Source organism: Chlamydotis macqueenii, chromosome 2 (genome assembly GCF_036417535.1).
Source record: "Chlamydotis macqueenii isolate bChlMac1 chromosome 2, bChlMac1.mat, whole genome shotgun sequence".
Classification (NCBI taxonomy): domain Eukaryota; kingdom Metazoa; phylum Chordata; class Aves; order Otidiformes; family Otididae; genus Chlamydotis; species Chlamydotis macqueenii.
The window spans coordinates 5,710,615-5,729,271 of record NC_141557.1 but is presented as its reverse complement, the minus strand read 5'-3'; the positions used below and the strand labels follow the sequence as shown (position 1 = coordinate 5,729,271).

Here is an 18,657-nt window from a genome sequence, read left to right as displayed (position 1 = left end):
ATGAGGTGAGGAACCAGAATGAGAGGCATCAGTGTCCTTCTCGAACATCTCCACGGAATGTGAGCAGAGGACTGTAAATTAAGATTCCTCTGTGACTCCAGCTTTACACAATAACTTCAGCTGAGTAACTGAAGGCGCTGCAACTTGATTTTTTCTCAGCAGGGTATAGTGAAGTCTCAGGCTGTTCAGGAAGGCCAGCGTGCTCTGTCTACATGGACAGTTCTTTCTGGACCATGAATTTTTGTTTCTGGAACTGAACTGAACTGTTGATCTGGATTACAACATTGACGAAATGGTCTTTAGTTCACCTGAATGGTCCAATCATCTCCCAGAGGACTACATCAGTGATGTACCAGCAACTCAAATTAAAACCAAAAGCTGCCATAAATATCTCTAGGCCAAATTAATAGGCCAAATATGACTCATTTACACTTGAGGAATGGCATGATGAGAGTTCTTCCATCATCGAAAAGAGTAAGACTGGAAAACCCCAAAAAACATAGAGGTTAACCTGAGCCTTTAAGCTGATGCTTTCAGTGGTAGCAAGCAACATTTGCCCATTAGTTTCTGGTGGTCACACTTACCACTTGTAGCAGAGCCAGGTACCCAGCACCAACATTATCGAAGTTAACTTTAACTTTTGTCCAGTAAAACGTCCCGGACACATTATAGAGTATGCAGTCACTCATGTTGTTAATAATTTTTGAGTCTAAAGGCATATCTCCTTCTGTCTTATTAATGCATTTCCCAAACTTCCCAGCAAACAGGTTCACTCCCATGATGCTGAAGATGAGCCAGAAGATGAGGCAGACGAGGAGAACATTCATGATGGAAGGGATGGCTCCCACGAGGGCATTGACCACCACCTTGGGGGAAACAGGAGAAAAAACCAGAATTGATGTCAACACTTACACAGACACTCCACTAACAAGCTGTTGTGCACTCTTGATTAACTAGGCTGAACCTTCTCGTGGTGACAGGTGGATAACTGCTAACATTACCCAAGGAGCCAGACTGCCATTAAAGGCTTCTCTCATGATAATTTTTTTCCTTTTGTAATTGAAGAACTAATCTGGTGGCATTTCAGCCATGGGACGGCATTTTTGCAAGAAGACTCTTTTAATTCAGGAGTAATCTGCAAAGTCATCATGACCTCTCAGATCCTACTGGATAATACACTTCTGTCAAACCAACTGTAATAATCATATGATTAATTGGAAACACCTGGGGTACATCAGAATGTCTCAAAATAGACCAAAAAAGGATTTCTGAAATCTTTTGAGAAACTCAGGCCTCCATAGTCCTAGGGATGCGAACTCTAGCTGTGATAAATTCTGCTTATTTTAGTAATAACTGATTGAGACACACTGTACTAAGCCAACTTCCCCTGTCTGATCAGTATGCATGATTAAAACAGTGAAACCATTCCAATTTAACAAAAAATGCATTTTCTTCCTGTGACATGCACACCAACCCAGGCAGGGCTGTAAACCCCGTGTAAAACCATAAGTTTTCTGAAGGAAGCACACTGTCACAAAATGTAGTTTTCCCCTTCCTATGTCAACAAGGTTTCTCCATATTCATAGCTTTGGAGGTGTGGGCCTTGCATGATCCAGGCAAAGCTGCAGACACCAGCCCCACTACATGTATTTATCTCCATCTTTGTCTCATGTTCTGCTGGCAGACCGGGGCTCTTCCTCTTCTCCATCTACATTTCTGAAACTGAGACAAGGTAATATTGATCCATAAAAATTTAATTTTATTCAGTTGTGAATCTGATTATGGAAAATGTCAGCTCTTGTTTTCCTCTTGTATTAGTGTCCAATTTTCTGACAAGCTAATAATGTAACATTCGTTTCCCCAGCATTTTTGCACTGCTGAGGAAGAAAAATACCCGGAAGAGTAAAATGGTTTTCATGCATGTGTAGCAGCAGCTTCATCTACAATATACAATACAAAATTATGTAGATCTCTCAAAATCCAGATTTATATTTTGGGCATTTATGAATGAAGCTAATTTTCACACAGGAAAAGCTGCTTGACCAATTTTTTTTTTTTTCTGTATAGGCCCGTTTCTGATGACTTTTCAATTTCTTTCTTTTTTTATTTTTCTTATTTTATATTTCAGCTTTGCATGTTAATCAATTTCTAACTTCATTGTTTTAAGACCAAATTTACTATGTTAACCAAAATGCCAAATAATTTCCAAAGTAAGGGCTTATTTGGATATCGCTTCAGTCCTTGTCAAAGTAGCTTTCATTTGCTGCTATGTGGGACAATATTTTTGTTCAATTTTAATCCATGCCAGCACAAAGGCACTGCACTTATGTTACATATGCTGCTGAACCCAGCTCCCACCCGCAAGCCCTGCGACAGGACGCAGACATCCAGGTTTCAGCAGCGCAGTCGATGGCCATGACTGCATCTTGCTTTTTTTCCTTCTGCTGAATTACGTTCAGTGGCTTGTAGATAACAAAACACGACATGAGGCTGGAGCAAATCCTGCAACACCTCTCTGAATGAATTATTAACAGGAGGTTTCATTCTTCTCTCACTGCTTCTGCTCTTACACCCGCGTGATGCCATTTGGTCTTCTGGAAGCATTCCTGATTTGCACTGGGATGAGTGAGAGGACTTAAAGACCTGAATACATAAACACAAGTTATTTTCATAAATTCATGTTAAAAGTTCAGCCGCAAACCTTGCCATGGAAAGGGCTGAATTTCTGTTGCATCTAGGAAGAGCAACATATATTGCCATGTATAAGAAAAGGTTTCATACCTCTTGATTTCAATAAATACTTGTAGGTGAAACCACCTTCCAGCTGACTTCCTTAGGGATCGCCTAGAAACAGAGCCACCCTTTGCCCTAAGCCACAGCGGTGCAAATCTCCAGCCTGTGCCTAGCCCCCAGCTCTCCTGATCTCATAGGCCACCTCCTCAGCCAAAGCTGATTCAGAATTTAAATCCAGGATAGACCCGCACGATGCGTTAACCCTCCCCTTGCCACAGCAGAGCCCACCAGACTTCCCACAGCGATTTTAGGCCCAGGCTTTAACTCCTACCCAAGCCTGGGCACAGCTTTTGCAAAGACATATAATTTACAGTGTAGTGATTTCAAATAACAGACAAATTTTTTATTATTAGATAATCTATTCTGGTGTTCTTTGCCCTCACTGTTAGAAAAAGGTCTGTATTTTTAGGTCGAATTTGTTGAACTTGAGGCACTAGTCATCTGTGGTTAGACACCTTCTGCTGTCATCCCCATCTTCACATCGAGTGAGTTGCCACTGGACCTTGCTTTGGATAATTAAAACCCAGAGCTTCTTTCTAACTGTCATCATTCCTTCAGATTTCTAATCACGCTGCAGAGACTTTCCCATTCTTAACACCCCATTTCCAGCAGTTTGGTGGAATTCCGGTATTGAAGCACTGCCCTCTCCCTCTGCTTGCTGAGTTATTTCTCAGCATATTGAGGGATTCTGTTAGTCACCTCATCTGCCTTGTGTCCTGTCGTACAGTCGTCCCAATCCCTAAGTCCTTCTCAACCATTGTTTTCCAAGAAACGTCTCCCAGAGTGACCTACTTTCCTCCTCCCGAGGTGTAGGATGTATGTGGTTTTATTAAAATGCATGTTGTACCATTGATCTGTTTTTCACTGTGATCCAGATCAGTCAGTATAATTCCCTTATCCATAATATCAGTTACTCCTCTGCTTGCTTTGTGTGTTGTCAGCAAAGATTTTACATTTTTTTCCAGATGGTGTTAAAGTCCAGATTAAGGATAGTTCTTATTCCGAAGGATCCCTCATCCTGAGACACTCGTCACTGAATTTACAGTGTCATCATAGTTTACAATTACTTTTCAAAATCCATCACCGATTTTAAATTAATTTAAAATATGTTTACTTGGCTTGGTACAAAGCTCGTGTTTTCATCAATGTCCCGTCATATCAGATTCCTCTCTGAAATCTAAGGATATTCTATCAGTGCAGTTACCGTCATCAGCATAATTTGTAATCAAATCAAAGGACCATATCAGTTTTACAAGAACTATTCCCATGAAATCACACTAACTAGCATTAATTATGCTATTTCTTTCCTGCACGTATCTTATAGCAGCCTCACCATGACTTTGCCTAGTATCATTTTCACATTAAATGGTCTATCATCATCCCACTCATCCTTTTAAAATACTGCAATAACCTCCCTTGCTGGAAAGAAACTTGCAGGGAAGTGGCACCTCTGAAATAATTCCCTGATGGACAACAAATGAGGAGACATGGAAGACTTCATGACTTGGGACAGGCAGGCCTGAGTTAATTTATGGTGAGCTCTAACATGACCTGGAAAGTGGTGGGTGGTGGTACGTGTATGGCACCCCCAGGCTCTGCAGTAACTGTCAGGTGGGATACTGGTCTTACTGGGATCTTTTTTTGGGGACAGAGTGGCAAAATGACAACAGTCCAGCCTTCTTTTCCAGACTTCTCATGGGATAGAAGCTGCTAAGACTTGTGTCAAATTCAGATTGATCTCAGCCTGATTGAAGACAGGGAAAAGACTGAACTCTGATAGTAACAGGTCCTCTTGGCCATTCAAGTGCTACTGTCTGCCTTTGCCTCAGGACCAATTGTTTCCAAAATTTAGGTACAGGATCAATGACATAAGCCTCTTACTGCAGTATAAATGAGAACTTTCTTGTTCCTGTTCTAGTCATGCAGAAATCTTTCAGTTATTCAAGAAAAAGACATTATAATAGAGCAAACTATTATTATTTTCTTACTGTCAGTGTTTGCTTCTCAACATTATCATTATTTAATCTATCACTGTGCTAGCAATTTTCCTGTGCATTCTGGAGCATATGAATTCCTAATAATGAAAGGTCTAACTGTCCCTAGTCATGTTAAGTGTGGTTAGACAAACTAAAGATAAAACAATTTGATTTTCCAGTAGCACGTATTCTCAATTACACTTTATCATAGTTTACAAGCTAATTCACTACCTCCAATAGCTCAGAAAGACTGAATATATTTCAGCTGTAGCAATGGTACAGGGACGAAAAGGGATGGTGAATTAGGGACCAGAGTAGCCTACAAGTATGAGCCTGTTCCAACGCTTTGGCCTAGTCTTCCCACTGCTTTTCAGGTTTGAATCCAATTTCGTTAACCTAATGCAAAGTCATGAGTGAACATTCTTAAGTCAGCTTAGAATAGGTTAAAGGGGTTTCACTTGAACCTGCAAGTAGAAGCTAAGCCTTCGTAAGCCAGATTTAAATTTATTTGAGAGAATCCATGCACAAATGACTCTGGCAGTTAAACTAGTGCAGCCTTAGCTGATATCAACGTTTGCTCAATTTGCATATGTTTAATAAAGACATGGAGTCAGGTCATCAGATGACACAGGAGTGAGAGTTTGAATTAACATCAGTAGTGCAACATCACATTGTGCCAGCTGAGCATGTACACTTTGCTTTTCTTTTATTTTGTGAATAACCTTTAAAATATTGTCTGTGTTTGCTGAAAAGAGTGCGGTGAACAAAGTAATTCAGGTTTGGGTGCCCAGGTGAACAGAGCCTCTTGAATTTTTTTGTCTTAGTACAAAAGAGTGGTCTGCAACTAGATTTGTCCAATCTTCATCCACAAAAAAATAATGTGATTTAGATAATCATAAGATCTGCGGGACAAAGCCATAGATTCCCGATTCTGGTCATCCACAAAATAGGCAAAGTATGGGTACTGGGTTTTCAGAAATTTCTCTATCACCAGATTTCCTGGCTTATCTCGGTCATGAGGCTCTTGAGCCTTCAGTCTGTCTTACTGCAAGGGTATTGCAATGAGAACAGTTAATTGCTAGGAGTTCAGTGCATGAACTACACATTTTAGTCACTGATGATTAAGACCAAAATTTTGTCTATGGGAAAGCTTTACCCTGAATATACCTCCGTATGAAAGCTGTAGCATTTTCTTTGGCGAGATTTGGGATCATCAGACAATGTAAGTTGTTTTATGTGTAATTTTGTCACAGATTTGCTTATCTTACTCTGCCATCTGCAAGATTAGCTGTAACCTCAGCTCATACAGAACACAGTTCTCATTATCTGCATGTCATGGATGGTGCAAGGAGTTTCATAAAGTGCTTATCTAGACAATAATTGATTAATGTAGCAGGTAGGCTTAACAAATAAACAGGCATGCTGTGTGGATATAGCCCCGTTGGCAAAGGAATGCAAAAGGGAAAGAGATGGATGCATGAGATGGATGCACGAGATGGAGCAACAAACACAAGCTACATGGCTTTAATGTTAATCTTGACATTCCATATTAAAACTGCAATCTGCTCAAAGGAAAGATTTTATATAATCATTCATTTGCTTTCCCTATCTTTAGCATTTCTAATTTTTGCTTTAATTATTAGTGAAAAAGTCCTTAAGAACTTTCTCAGTCAGTCTTATTTTAACACATGTCAAAAGCAGGGAGCAAACTTGTAGCTTGGTTATTCCCCTGATACGCCTTATAATTGAGAGGTAATTGTTAGCCAGATGCTTCCGTGGCCAAAAAGCTGTTCTTTAAAGCACAATATGACAAGTTAGGCAGCCGGATTAGTTAATCATTAAATTCACCAGAGAATAAACCTATAATGATACAATTGCAATCAAGACAAAGGAGGGATTTCTGATTTTGTTGTTTTGATACAGCATTATTATTCATTTCCTTTGGCAAGCAAAATGAAGAACAAAGCCATGGGCAACTGTTCCCTGTTACATGCTTGATGTCACACAGTTGAGCTTTGATCAATGCTTTATCTTTTCTTACCCTCATCCCTTCGAATCGCGACAATGCTCTCAACGGTCGCAGGGCTCGGAGGGTCCTGAGGGATTTAATGGGACCCATCTCGGAGTATCCAAGTGTATTGGCTATGAGGCTTATTAAAGAGACCTGAATGGAGACACAAAGAAAAATCCAATCTGTTAGTACAGTCCTGCCTTTTTCCTTCTCTTCTGACTTTCCTTCCTGAAAAGAAACAGCTGGTTAGCTGGAAACAGCTGGAACAGTGGAGGGAAAAAAACAACACCTTAAATAGAAACCATTAAATTAGACCAACACAGAAAAAAGGAGGCTTTCACATCCACACATATACAGAACTCTTACCAACTTGCAAAACATTTGTTTCCACTTTACTGTGAATTTTATTGAAATATAGACTTTCAAAGATGTCGGTTTTCTTTTAACTAATCACACAGAAATCCTCCTAATGTCAGCTTGCACTAAGAGGACCACTCTGTGACACCCGTGCTGTAGGTTTCCTGTGCACTCCTCAAGGTCTGTGTATCTTCCACTATTGAAAATATCATGAGTCACGTAAGTATTATAATTTAGGGCTTTCTGGATGAAAGCACCTCTAAGATCGAACCATTTCCAGCAGAGATAAAAGATTTTAGCATTACCATTCAATTACCAGTCTTAAACTTACTGATAAGAAACAAGTCATCTGGATTGCTGATAGACATGACTTTATACCACGGACTGTAAAATAATGATGACCCTTTGACTCTACACTTTTTCACTTTTTCTGGTTTCTGCACAACCTCTAAGGGAGAAAGAAACTTGACAGGTGCTTAACGTTGAGATTCATACCTCTCAAAGAGTACTTCTTTGAAATAAACTGTCTGTTTCGAAATCTGGAGGAAACATGGTGGGGTTCCAATGCTCTTCATGTTCTCAGAGCTTCTGTAGTGCCCAGCTGGTCAGAAACATGGGTGCTATCAGGCATAGGACTGGAGTCTGAATGAACTGAATGGCACTGGATGGCACTGGAGATTATGGGTCAGATTAACAAACACAGAGAACAACTGAGGTTTCCATGCTTAGATCAGTGTTCACAGCCTGAATTCTTACCAAGCAGGGAGTGAGAAACAAACAGCAACCTTTCCCCTGAATATGCATTCATTTATGTACAAGCACTGTCTGCGCAGCTAAGCATCTTTGTAGAACTTGCTCAATTTCTTAAATTGTTTACATATTGATGGCTCTATGGTGGCATGAGGTGACAGTAAGCCTAAGGGCAGGAGGTCTCAAAGACACCAAGCCTGGGCTGGATGCAGCGGGCTGGATATCTGCCGGGATAAGACAGCCCAGCTCTGCAGACGATGAAGTGGCACAGAGGTTGACTGTCACACTTTAACATGTCACTCTTTGGCAACGTATGACACAAACTCACCTCCATGTACAGACCCAGCAGCTGATGTAGAAGGAAGGTCTTAATAAACAGTTTAGTGGTGAGTGTGCTGCAAAAACACCAGAGAAGCAGACTGGATTCAAGATCTGATGTCTTAGGACCCTAAGACACCGGGGAGGTAAAAATCACCAGTGAAGCCTTTGTTTCCATCTCTAAGAAAGCAGTTCTGAAGTTGTGACATGAGCACGCCTAAGAAGTAATTTTAGAGTAGGTAATGCTATAGGTTTGACATATATTCACCAGTAATGCTTCTTTCACCTAAATCCTGCTCAGTCAGTGCTCACCGTTAAAGACTAAAATCTGGGTTTGACTTCAGAACCATCTTAAACTCAACAATGCTTCCAAACTGGGGCAGCACCCACTTTCTATCTTCCCTATTTCTTACCAGCCTTGATTACATCCTGTACTCTGAAGATGCATCAACATACAAACATCAAAGCCTCCTCCTTTCATTCACTCTCCCCATTGACTTAATGTTCCCTAAATAAGGAGAAAGGGCTGAAGGATTTGTCCAACAGCAGTAAGCAAATGTGCAGCATACTTATATACTAAAGCCATTCAATTAAGTAATTTAAAACTGTAACATAATTGTTATTATTGAGATATCATGATAGGAGTAACACTGTGACACATATTTGTCTTTGGTAGGAAGTTTAATGCAGACAATGGCCTTAACCCCACAAAGCCTTGGAGTTCCCTATGCAGAAAGGCTGGAGGTGTAAGAAAAATAGTTCAATGAAGGATGCTTAACGACAGAAACCGAGATCTGTACACTCATGTGTTTCAAGGGAAGGTCATTTATCTGTAAAATGAATGTAGAGATTTAAAAGAAAGTGAATCAAATACAGAGTGCCCAACACTCTTCTTTGCTAGCTTCACCCATAATGTCTGAAAGTCAGATCTTCTCAAGGTCTTCAAACTGCCCTGGTTAGTGCATCGGCATGCTTCCTCCCTCATCCCAGATTTATGTCCTATAACTCCCCTTTCTTTCAAGGCAGGAGACATTCTGTTCAAATCCTGCAAGAGCAGACCTTCGATCTGAGTGGGTTACCATTTCCTTTAGAGTGCTGTAAATGTCACCCTGAAACACATCACAGGTGCTGTTGTCCTCCTGACACAGATTTACACAGCATTAGATATCTCTTCAGAGGATTAGACCGTGAAGCTGTGTGATATTTGGCAATGATTTACAAGGCTGGAGTCAGAACTGAGTTTGAGACAACTTGTTTAAATGCTCGGCTGTTGGTTTTGAAGGTATCCCTGTCAAATTTTATTTAGGAGAACTACTAACGCAGAGACTTGGCCATTTGGACTTGATTAAAAGTGACCCGGAAGGCTATTTTTAGGAATAAAATCAAGCAGTTTTCAAAATTGGTGCTGACTGCCCCACATAATCACAGCAAAAGGTGAAGTCAGCTGTTTCTGTTACTTTTTTTTTTCTTGTTACAAGGCTGTGCAGCCCAGAGCCACTCTAAAGTTCTGCTTCGTGCTCTCCTTAGTATCAGAAACTTGCGGGTACCCAGAAAACACCTCCAGGGTCAACATTACCTCCAGATTCACAATATGGCACACATTTCTAATCTTTTCAGTTTGCAAATAGTTTTGTAGGTTTTTCAGGAAAAAAAAAAAACAACAAACCCTGAAGTCTAGGCAGCACTGTAACACTGCGGAGAGCAGGTGAATCCCAAGGAGTCACTACTGCCTAGAACCATTTCCTGTAAAATGCACAACCCGCCGTTGGGCTTGAGCTTTCACCTCACCTTCACCTTTCGCACGACATGTGTGCTAACAGATAGCTACAGAGTTTCTCATCCTCCCGTGCACTTCTTCTGACCCAAGAAGCCTTGTGATCGATCTTATTTGCAGATGCTCTGCTTCTAGCATCTTCCTTGAGGGTCTTTCCAGAACCTGCTAGATCATACTAAGAACCTTCCTCCTCTTAATCAAGTAATAATATTCTCTGTGTTAGTTCTAGACTGTTCCTTATCCCCTTGACTTGCTGTTTATTCATCTCTGAAGTCCCCAGGGCGATGCTGTCACTGGAATTTGGTATCTAGCACGAACCGCAGTGTACAACCTGGCCAGCAATGCGGGTCCCTAAGGCAGGGGACTGGTCCTCATATTCAGTATATGCAATCCTGTCTCCACAGTCATTAACAGCAAACACCTCACCAATTGCATAGGCTAGGATTTCCATCACATGGCAGCTCTTCCCTTTTGCTTTCCTCAGATCATCTCAGCACAGCCAAACAAGAGCCCAGCCTTGGTGCTATCAGCAACTTCCCAAAATTTATTCCACCTCAAGAGCGGAAATTCTGAAAGAGTCAGCATTTACTGCTTGGCTCGATGGAAGGGTTTCCCAGCAAAGCCCAGGCTCCAGGCAAAGCCACATTTATGCTACCTGCACCTTGGCTTCTTCTTGCCACTGTAGACAGGCAGGTGGTCTCTCTTATTTGGGCATTTAAGGAAGTTTATTGCCCCTTACTTCCTTTCTCTGGAGATAGTATATATTTATAGGTATCTATATAGATATAGACGTACATAGATACATAGATAAAACTATCTATATGCCTATATACCTATATTTCTGTATTTTTATATTCCTACATATTCCTACATGCAAGTTTATCCATATAGATTTTACAGTGGTTTGCAGCCTCCTAGACCTGGGTAAAGGGAGAGACAAATGAAGACCGCAGCTTTCATTTTTGCCATTTTTAATGTTACGCTCAAGGTAAAAATGAGAGCTTTTAAATCTTGTGACTTCATTGAACACTAGAAATACCAGCCATGGGGATTACCAGGCCTGTGGCTGGTGTTTTGAAAGCCAACCTCCTGTCATCTATGTGGCTTAGTGGCATTAGCAGCTTGGGTATAGAGTGCTCCATTGTCTGTTGTTCTGTGTTTGCAGGGCAAAATCAAGAAGAATCAATGAATTTAGGCTGCTAGAACACAGGCAGTGATCTCTGAAAAGAGACTAGCCTCACTGATAACTGTTCACAGCTATTGGTAATACGCTCTAATGAGATTAATGTCTGAATTTCTTAATTAGTTTGACAATCCACTACTAGATTATATCTGACAAAAAAAAAAATATCTTGTCCAGGAATCAGGACACTTTTTCTGTAACTGCCACTTGTTTGTTTTACTGTTTTAGTGGGACATTATTGTTCTAAAGATAAGAAATATGACCCATTTATTTGTACCCAGGTGGCTCCCACCAAGTGTTAAGTTCCCAGTGTGCCCACACTGGTGCTCACAGTAATTCACCAGTTAACAGACATGCAGCATTTTTTGACAATTAAAATCATTCACTATGAACAGAGAGATAAGGTTATACAATAGGTATATACGTCTTCATTATCTGACAGTGACTCAAGAAGTCAGTGCTGTAAACCAATGTAAACCCCAGTAAAACTGTCCGAAGAGAATTTTAAGGCTGCTGAAAAAAAGTTACAAAGTAGGAAGTACAATAATGCAGCTTCCTTTCAGCACACACAGGGGAAACTGTCTTTAATCAAATGATCACAGACTCTTTTTCCCAAGAAGCTGTTGCATTTATAACAGTAGTGGGGTTCCTTCCTATCTGCATACGTCCTTTTTCTCGTTCCTTCCCACCAGCCTAAAAGCACATTTCAGACAACCAGCCAGCATCCACTGGACCAAGCTGGAAGAAGACCTAAGCAGCACCACATTCAAAGGCAGACGGTACTCAGCACAGACTGCATTTTTTTAAATCAACCCCAGATCACCACTGAGATGAATTAATAGCAGAGCACAGGGAACACAGAGTTCTGCCTCAGCAACAGTAAAAATCCTCCTCGGCTGGTCATATAAATCCTAAAACTCAGGGGAACAATGAAAACCTCTACTAAATGTCTGCCTGCTGCAGCATGCAGCTGCCAGCGACACCCTGCAAGCTGCTGTCTCCAAGAGGAGACCTCCTTCCCAGTTTGGGCCACGGCATATGTTTTATGCAGCTAGGGATTTCATCAAATTAACCTGCTTGTTCAAATTAGAAGGGAGGGAGCTGGGAAGTAAAGGGCATCGAAAGGGAACACAGCAGCTGAGTTGAAAGCTCTGGCCACTTATTTAAATAAGCACTTGTGGCTAATGCAGGCCCCCAGTGCTTTCAAATAGCTTTTTGTGTGCCCCAGGAACACCTGTTTCTCCCTCTCTAATTGTGCTTTTTAAGAAAAAAAGGTAGAAGAAAAAGAGCTTGGATTACTTTGGGTGCCTCTTTTCAACCCAGCTTGGTTTCTCCTGTCTGTCGCTGCCCAGGATAGGATGACCCAAAGAGCAGCAGCCCAGTGTCTTTAAGAGCCTGTGGTACCAAGTTGCTCCCTTTGATTTGCAAAGGAACAAAATTAGGTCTGTACCCCAAATGCAAACTGGAAAAACTACAGGGAAAGGGGAATTAGCACATAAATTGAAATACATGGAACTTCTTACTGCCACTCCGAAATACTAGAGAGAGACTACGGCGACCTAAACCAAATTCCCACCTCTGCCATCTATTTCCTTGAATCACAAACCTCATGTTCAAGTAAAGACTACAAACTTCTTAGGGCTGCTCTGGAGTTTAGTCCACGGCACAGAGATGAAAGCGTGTCTGCAAACGAGTTAATGAACAGCTTCCCTCACCGGCAGCGGAGTTCATTACTGCTTGTGGAGTGCTCTCCTGTATTATAATACAATGGGCTACACAAGTGCCTAGATTAATTATAAACAAAAATTATCTCCTGGAAAGCCTGATGCTACTTCTTATAAATCAGCTTTAAAAAAGCTTTTACACCATCCACTCATGTTTTTTTTTCTCAAGGACATTTCCTCTTCTTTAATTTTTTCTTCACCTCCCATCTAATACTCAAACTAAGGCTGTGAAACTCTGTTAATATTCCATCTTCTCAGCTTGTTTCCTGGTCCTCATGCCCACACTTTTCAAGGCAATGTTTCCTTTTCAGAGGGCAGCCTTGTTGCAAACAGCATGTGCCACTTCTGTTGGCTTAAATGCTTTTAAATAAATCATTCCTGCATCCTAATTGCTTCCTGGTGGTTTCCAGAAGAACCTCTTTATGTCTTGCTGTTCTCTTAATCTGTCACCTCCTTTACACCTGCTCCGGCTTTTCTAACAACTCCAGTCAATTCCCAAGGCAGATGGCTGCGAATCAAGAATTAAACCTCAGCTAATTTCTGAGGGCAAGTTGAACGACCTGCTGCTTCAAGCTTCATCCAGCGAAATGGCAAAGGGCTCAACTGACTTGTTGATTTGCAGTTTTCCCACCCCACCCTTTCCAAATGGATTTTCAGCCTGTCTCAATTCACCTTTTCACTGCAAACACACACCTTTGCCAGACCTTTGATCAGCTCTAGCTAAGTATGGCAGAGAAATCGCTGTGGCTTTTGGGGGCCATGTAACACTCCTTGATCAGCCAAACCTTGGCCAAGACCCAAAGTCTTTCACCTTGTCGCAGTAGCAGTGGCTGTGCAGGTGCAGCTCCCTTGAAAAGTCTGGTATTTCTATTGGGATTTATAGCAAAATAATTTCTTCATAATCAACTGCTTTCTGCTTCTGATCCAGACACTGTGCTGAGCCAGTCTTGATTTAGGGCAGCTGAAGAGGAAAGATATTCTCCCCTTAAAAAGATCTCCAAAAACACCACACAATTCATCCTGGGGTACCTTGCTGATGCTGAATGCTGTGTCAGGAGTAGATGGGAATATGCTTGATTATTATTTATTATTTGAAGATAGCGTTATAATGCCAGCGGTGCACATGGTAACTACTAAGAGGACATTTCCCTGGGGGCTCAGCCCCATCGAGTCTGCTCTGTTTCCATCCCAGCCGGTGACAGTTGAGGTGGTGAGCTGAAGACATGCTTATTTCTGGGCAGAATTAGGATCAACCTTACTTACATATGACATGATGGAAAAAAAAAAAAAAGAAAAAAAAAAACAGAAAATTTTTTTTGGGCTGTTTCTACAAGGTATTGTTCTGGATTTGTTCAATTCCCTAAAGTGTTTTTTTAATCAGATGTTCCAAATCAATACAAAAAACACCAAGTTGATGTGGAAAATATGACAGTGTTAGCTTGAAAATCATCTCTGATGAGTTGTATTCTTGAACCTGAGTTAATCCTGATACAGTATGGAATATGCTAGAATGGAGAGGCACTCTGAGGAATTATAGATTCCCTGATTTCTGTCTGAAAGGTGGTACAAGTAGGAGTACACACTACAAGCACGAGTCCTCATCTTCATTTGCCTTAGTACTAAGCACTCCAAAGCCAGTCATACCAGGGTAGGAGGCCAGCACAAAGTTTCTACCCCACCGGAGCACAGCTTTCAAGTTTCATCCCAATTCCTTTGATCTCTCACCTCCCTAATAAAGAATCCCTGACCCCTCTGTAGTCTGCATCTCTCCCTTCACTTCTTCCTTCCCCCTCCTGCTGCCACCAGTCTCCTGAGCAGCCCCTGGCCATCCTGGTTGGAGACACAAGGGTGGTGGGAAGGCGTTTCGCAGTCTGCAACAGTTGGGGTTGCAAAGGTGCTGGTCAGCAGGGAAAGCAACTGTAGGACAATCCTGCTCTGTCATTGCAGAGCGTGTGGGACTCCGTCTGGACTGTCAAATACAGTCCACATCCCTGTCCCACCTCTGATCCCCCGTGCAAGGGAGAACATCACATTGTAAGGAATTTGGCTGCGATGCTCACAGCAATGGAAAGGGCCAAGCAAGCTGCATGAAGGAGCTCAAGGGTTTTATTAATTATTTTATTTTTAAGCATATTCTCCTAAAAAAGGACACTGGAATGTGCTCCATCTTTAAATAATTTAAAGAAATAAAAATGCTTGGTAAACCCAGTTCAGCACAATCGGAGTTAAGATGGATTTTTTGTATCACTTTCAGAAGTTGAAATTCTCCCTCAGAGATTGAAATTCTTGAGTAACTGCAGTAATTCATCACATTGCCACCATTTTGCAAGGTGTAGGTAGGAAGTGAGCTACGTTTACTGCTGGAACTTTTCTCCTCACCTTTATTTATTTATCTCTTTTCCTCCAGGTGCAGCATGCTTTGTCCTGCTGTGCCCTGTCTGAAACCGAGCTCGTGCTTCCACTTGGCAAAGCCCCGTTGCTCTCCTTTTAGCATCTATGTGGTAACTAACATGAGGTGCAAACTGAGATAAGACAAGACATTTGGATGTTTTTGCATGTGTTATGTTGAGATAAAGCAGGGGGAGGCAGAAGGGAGATTTACTGCGTCCGCTGACCTGCTAACACACATTAAAACCACTTATCTTCACTTGGAATATTTTTTTTTCACTTATCCTGAATTAGCCAATACATAGTAAAGCAGCATTTTTTTTTTTCCTTCAAAACCAGGCTCCCTGGCTTCTGGAGAGGGATTCTATTTCCTATTAGTTATCTGCCATCAGCAGAAGCCCAGAAGAATGTGCACTGAGACATCTTCAAAAATCCCACATGAGCATTTGCTTTGAGGAAGAAAAATAGTAAAAAATGAACTCTGAAGTAATACTACTCTTGTAACCTGTGGATTTTTGATAACTCAGAGACAGCACTATAAGTTCACTCTTTAAGATGCTTGCCCAAGTGATCAGCTATATTATTTTTACTTTGCCTCAGCTGTAGTTTTGTCATTCTGTTCCTGTGTGCTTTTCCGAACAGAAACTAGACAAAATTCACATGCTTTTTAGGAAAATTTCCCAAGAATACAAATTGGGTTTCAGTGCTGTTTGGGAACAACTCATTATAGCAGATTGTGTAATTACTGGTAAAGCAAACAGAAATCACCTTGCTAATCAACAGGGAATACAGATGGAAAAAACAATTAAAGTAATCATAAGCCATCAATATTTACTTTACATAGCAAGTTTTTAATTGTCACTCAAAGACAGTCCAACACAAGGGCATAATTTAATTCAGTTCAATTTTTAACTAGGGATAGAAAGACTGTTTTATATCGTTCACCTCAAACTCAAAGATTATTAGCTGCTTTTTAACTCATTTGGCAGTGAAGCATCCAAAGCAGAAATCTTAGAGCAAGTGCTTTCCAGGAAACTACCTTGGAAAATGTAATATCTGTATTTTTTAAGCATTCAGTGAGAGTGATGGTGCATTTAACGACTGAACATCCATGAGCAGTTCTCAAACAAGCAAACAGGAAATTTGGCAGCAAACAGGAAATTTGGAAAGCTGCTCAGCGGGGAATACAGATCTCTAGGTACAAGCTCAGCAGCTCCAGGCAAACACCAGAAACATGTTCTATTGTGATCATTCACAAAGGGTATGGGGTGGAGGGGAAACCTCTGTATTATCTTACTTCCATAAAAGCACCTACAAACTCCTGCCTAGTAGACATGTTGAATAACTCATTTGAGATGTCTGGTCTCCAAATCCATCACTGAGCCTTGCTTGAACTCTTTTGCAGACAGATATACTGCTGAAAGCTGTTGTGAGCCCCTGCCTCCGTGGCGGCAGAGCAGGCGCTCTGGGAAAAGGGATGGAAGGAACAATCTTTCTCCGTGGTGACTCAGCTGGAGAGAAATTGGTGGGGAATCAGGGCAAAAATTGAGAACCAGAGATGATCTTCCCCTCCCTGCTGCAGGACGTAGCATTAAGGCCCATTGCTGGAGATGGAGGAAGGGGAAAGAAGCTGCCAGTATCTTTAAAAAAAAATTGCTTAAAAAAATAGCTTTCCCAAGTAACAAATCTTGAAAGACAGGATAATCTTAGAAAGAATTGGTAGAGAAACCCTCACCTCCCCTCACCTCTGAGATCAGTAAATGACAATCACGTTTTTTTAAGCCTGGATTGGGACTAACTTTTGGTCATTTTAATTGAACACAAAAGCCGAAATGGAGATGATGGATTTGTGATAATGGACTTCTGTAGAGAGATGACATTAGTGCCTGTTTAAGAGGATTTTTCTGTGTTTGCCACAGGCAAAGAAACTTGTCTGTGACATTTTTTTCTGAGCATTCTTACTGATGAATTAGGGACTTTACATCCCTTTCCCGTTCAACGGATGATCAGCGAGTGAAGAAGCTGTTGACTGCAACACCTCCAATCTTTGAAGGATCCTAAGCTCCAGATTGATGTCTTTCCCAAACTGACCACTGCGATGGAATAATCCGTCTGCTGTCAGCAGAGGCCGGGACATAGCTCAGAATTAATTGGCTGAAGCTCAAATTAGATAAGCTCAAGATAATATTTATAGGTCAGAGGAAACAACTGAAAGGAACATCAAGCATGACACCAGGATGCACAACTGGTGGAGTTTATCTGCCTCTTGTCTTAAAACTCAGCTGCGTCCGCCTGTCACTGGACATGCCTGGTTGAAAGCAGTTTTCATAAATGTTTCATAAACATTCTGAATGCCATGTGTCTCTGTCTCTGGCCAAGTTCAGACTCCTTGTTTAATCTGCTTTGGATGAAGAGGTTTTGATTGCATGAATGCTTGGAAAATATCTATTCTTTGTGAAAATATTTGCCTCTGCATCCTAGCAAAGAGGATTGTGCCTAAACACCATTCCTGATGGTGATATTGATGTCCATCTACATTTCAGATACACTACAGTCTCTGCTTTTCCCTCATTTGAAAAGAGTTGTGGACTCAGTGCCCACCACTCCAACGCGTAGAGAAGCTATAGTTGCAGTGCAGAATGAGGTTACTTTTAGCAGTAGACTTGCTATTTGCAGGGAGGGAACAAGTACAAATTTGCATTAATGCTTTTGTTCAGTACATCCAAATTTCAGCAGACATCTAAGGCATTTTTCCTAGGTGCCCTAAGTTGAAATGAGGCTGTATTTTGTGGTTTGATTACTCCCAAATAAATGCCTTGATAGGACTTCATTGTATTGCAATGTATTTAAAAGCTCTCTCTTATGATTTTGCTACACTAGCACACTTCTTTGAGATGCAGAGAAGCCCATTATCAGAGATCATCCTATAGGGATTCTCCATCCAGCAAAAATAGTTCCTAGTTTGTGGATTACTGTGTGATGTTCAGGCTTTGCAAGACAGAATTTTTTTTAGTAATCCACAATTGCAAGATGAAGTCTTTGCTGTTCCACAGGCCCAAATCGGTGTCAAAGGTCTTTCACAAGGCAGGGTAAGAAAAAAAAAGAAAATTAAAAAAAAATTCAGCAGCAATATGCCTATAGCCCCTCTGGGTTCACTTCCCATTTAGAAATAGTGAATAGTTGCAGATTTTGAGCTGGTTTTATGAATTATTCACAACAGAAAAAGGATTCTGAGTTGCATTTGTACAATGAGAAAACACAGATGATAGATGGTTTCACATGTCCAATGAAAAATCAACCATCGCAGCTTGAATTTTGAATACCGATACCAAACTGTTAATGAATAATTTGCAGATCAGGAATTTTTAAGTGAATAATTTTAA

The 18,657-nt window shown here is 41.0% G+C and overlaps 1 protein-coding gene across 2 annotated transcripts in view; it reads right to left on the bottom strand.

Moving 5' to 3' along the window:
* Window positions 1–18,657, bottom strand: part of LOC104486892 (sodium channel protein type 5 subunit alpha-like) — a 176,026-nt gene that overhangs the window by 13,442 nt on the left and 143,927 nt on the right. For both annotated transcript variants that reach the window (XM_086741777.1, XM_086741776.1), the window contains exons 21-22: window positions 6,811–6,933; window positions 585–866 (exon numbers count right to left, since the gene is read on the bottom strand). In XM_086741777.1, coding sequence (XP_086597903.1) covers window positions 585–866; window positions 6,811–6,933 — 405 coding nt within the window. The remainder of the gene's footprint in view (window positions 1–584; window positions 867–6,810; window positions 6,934–18,657) is intronic.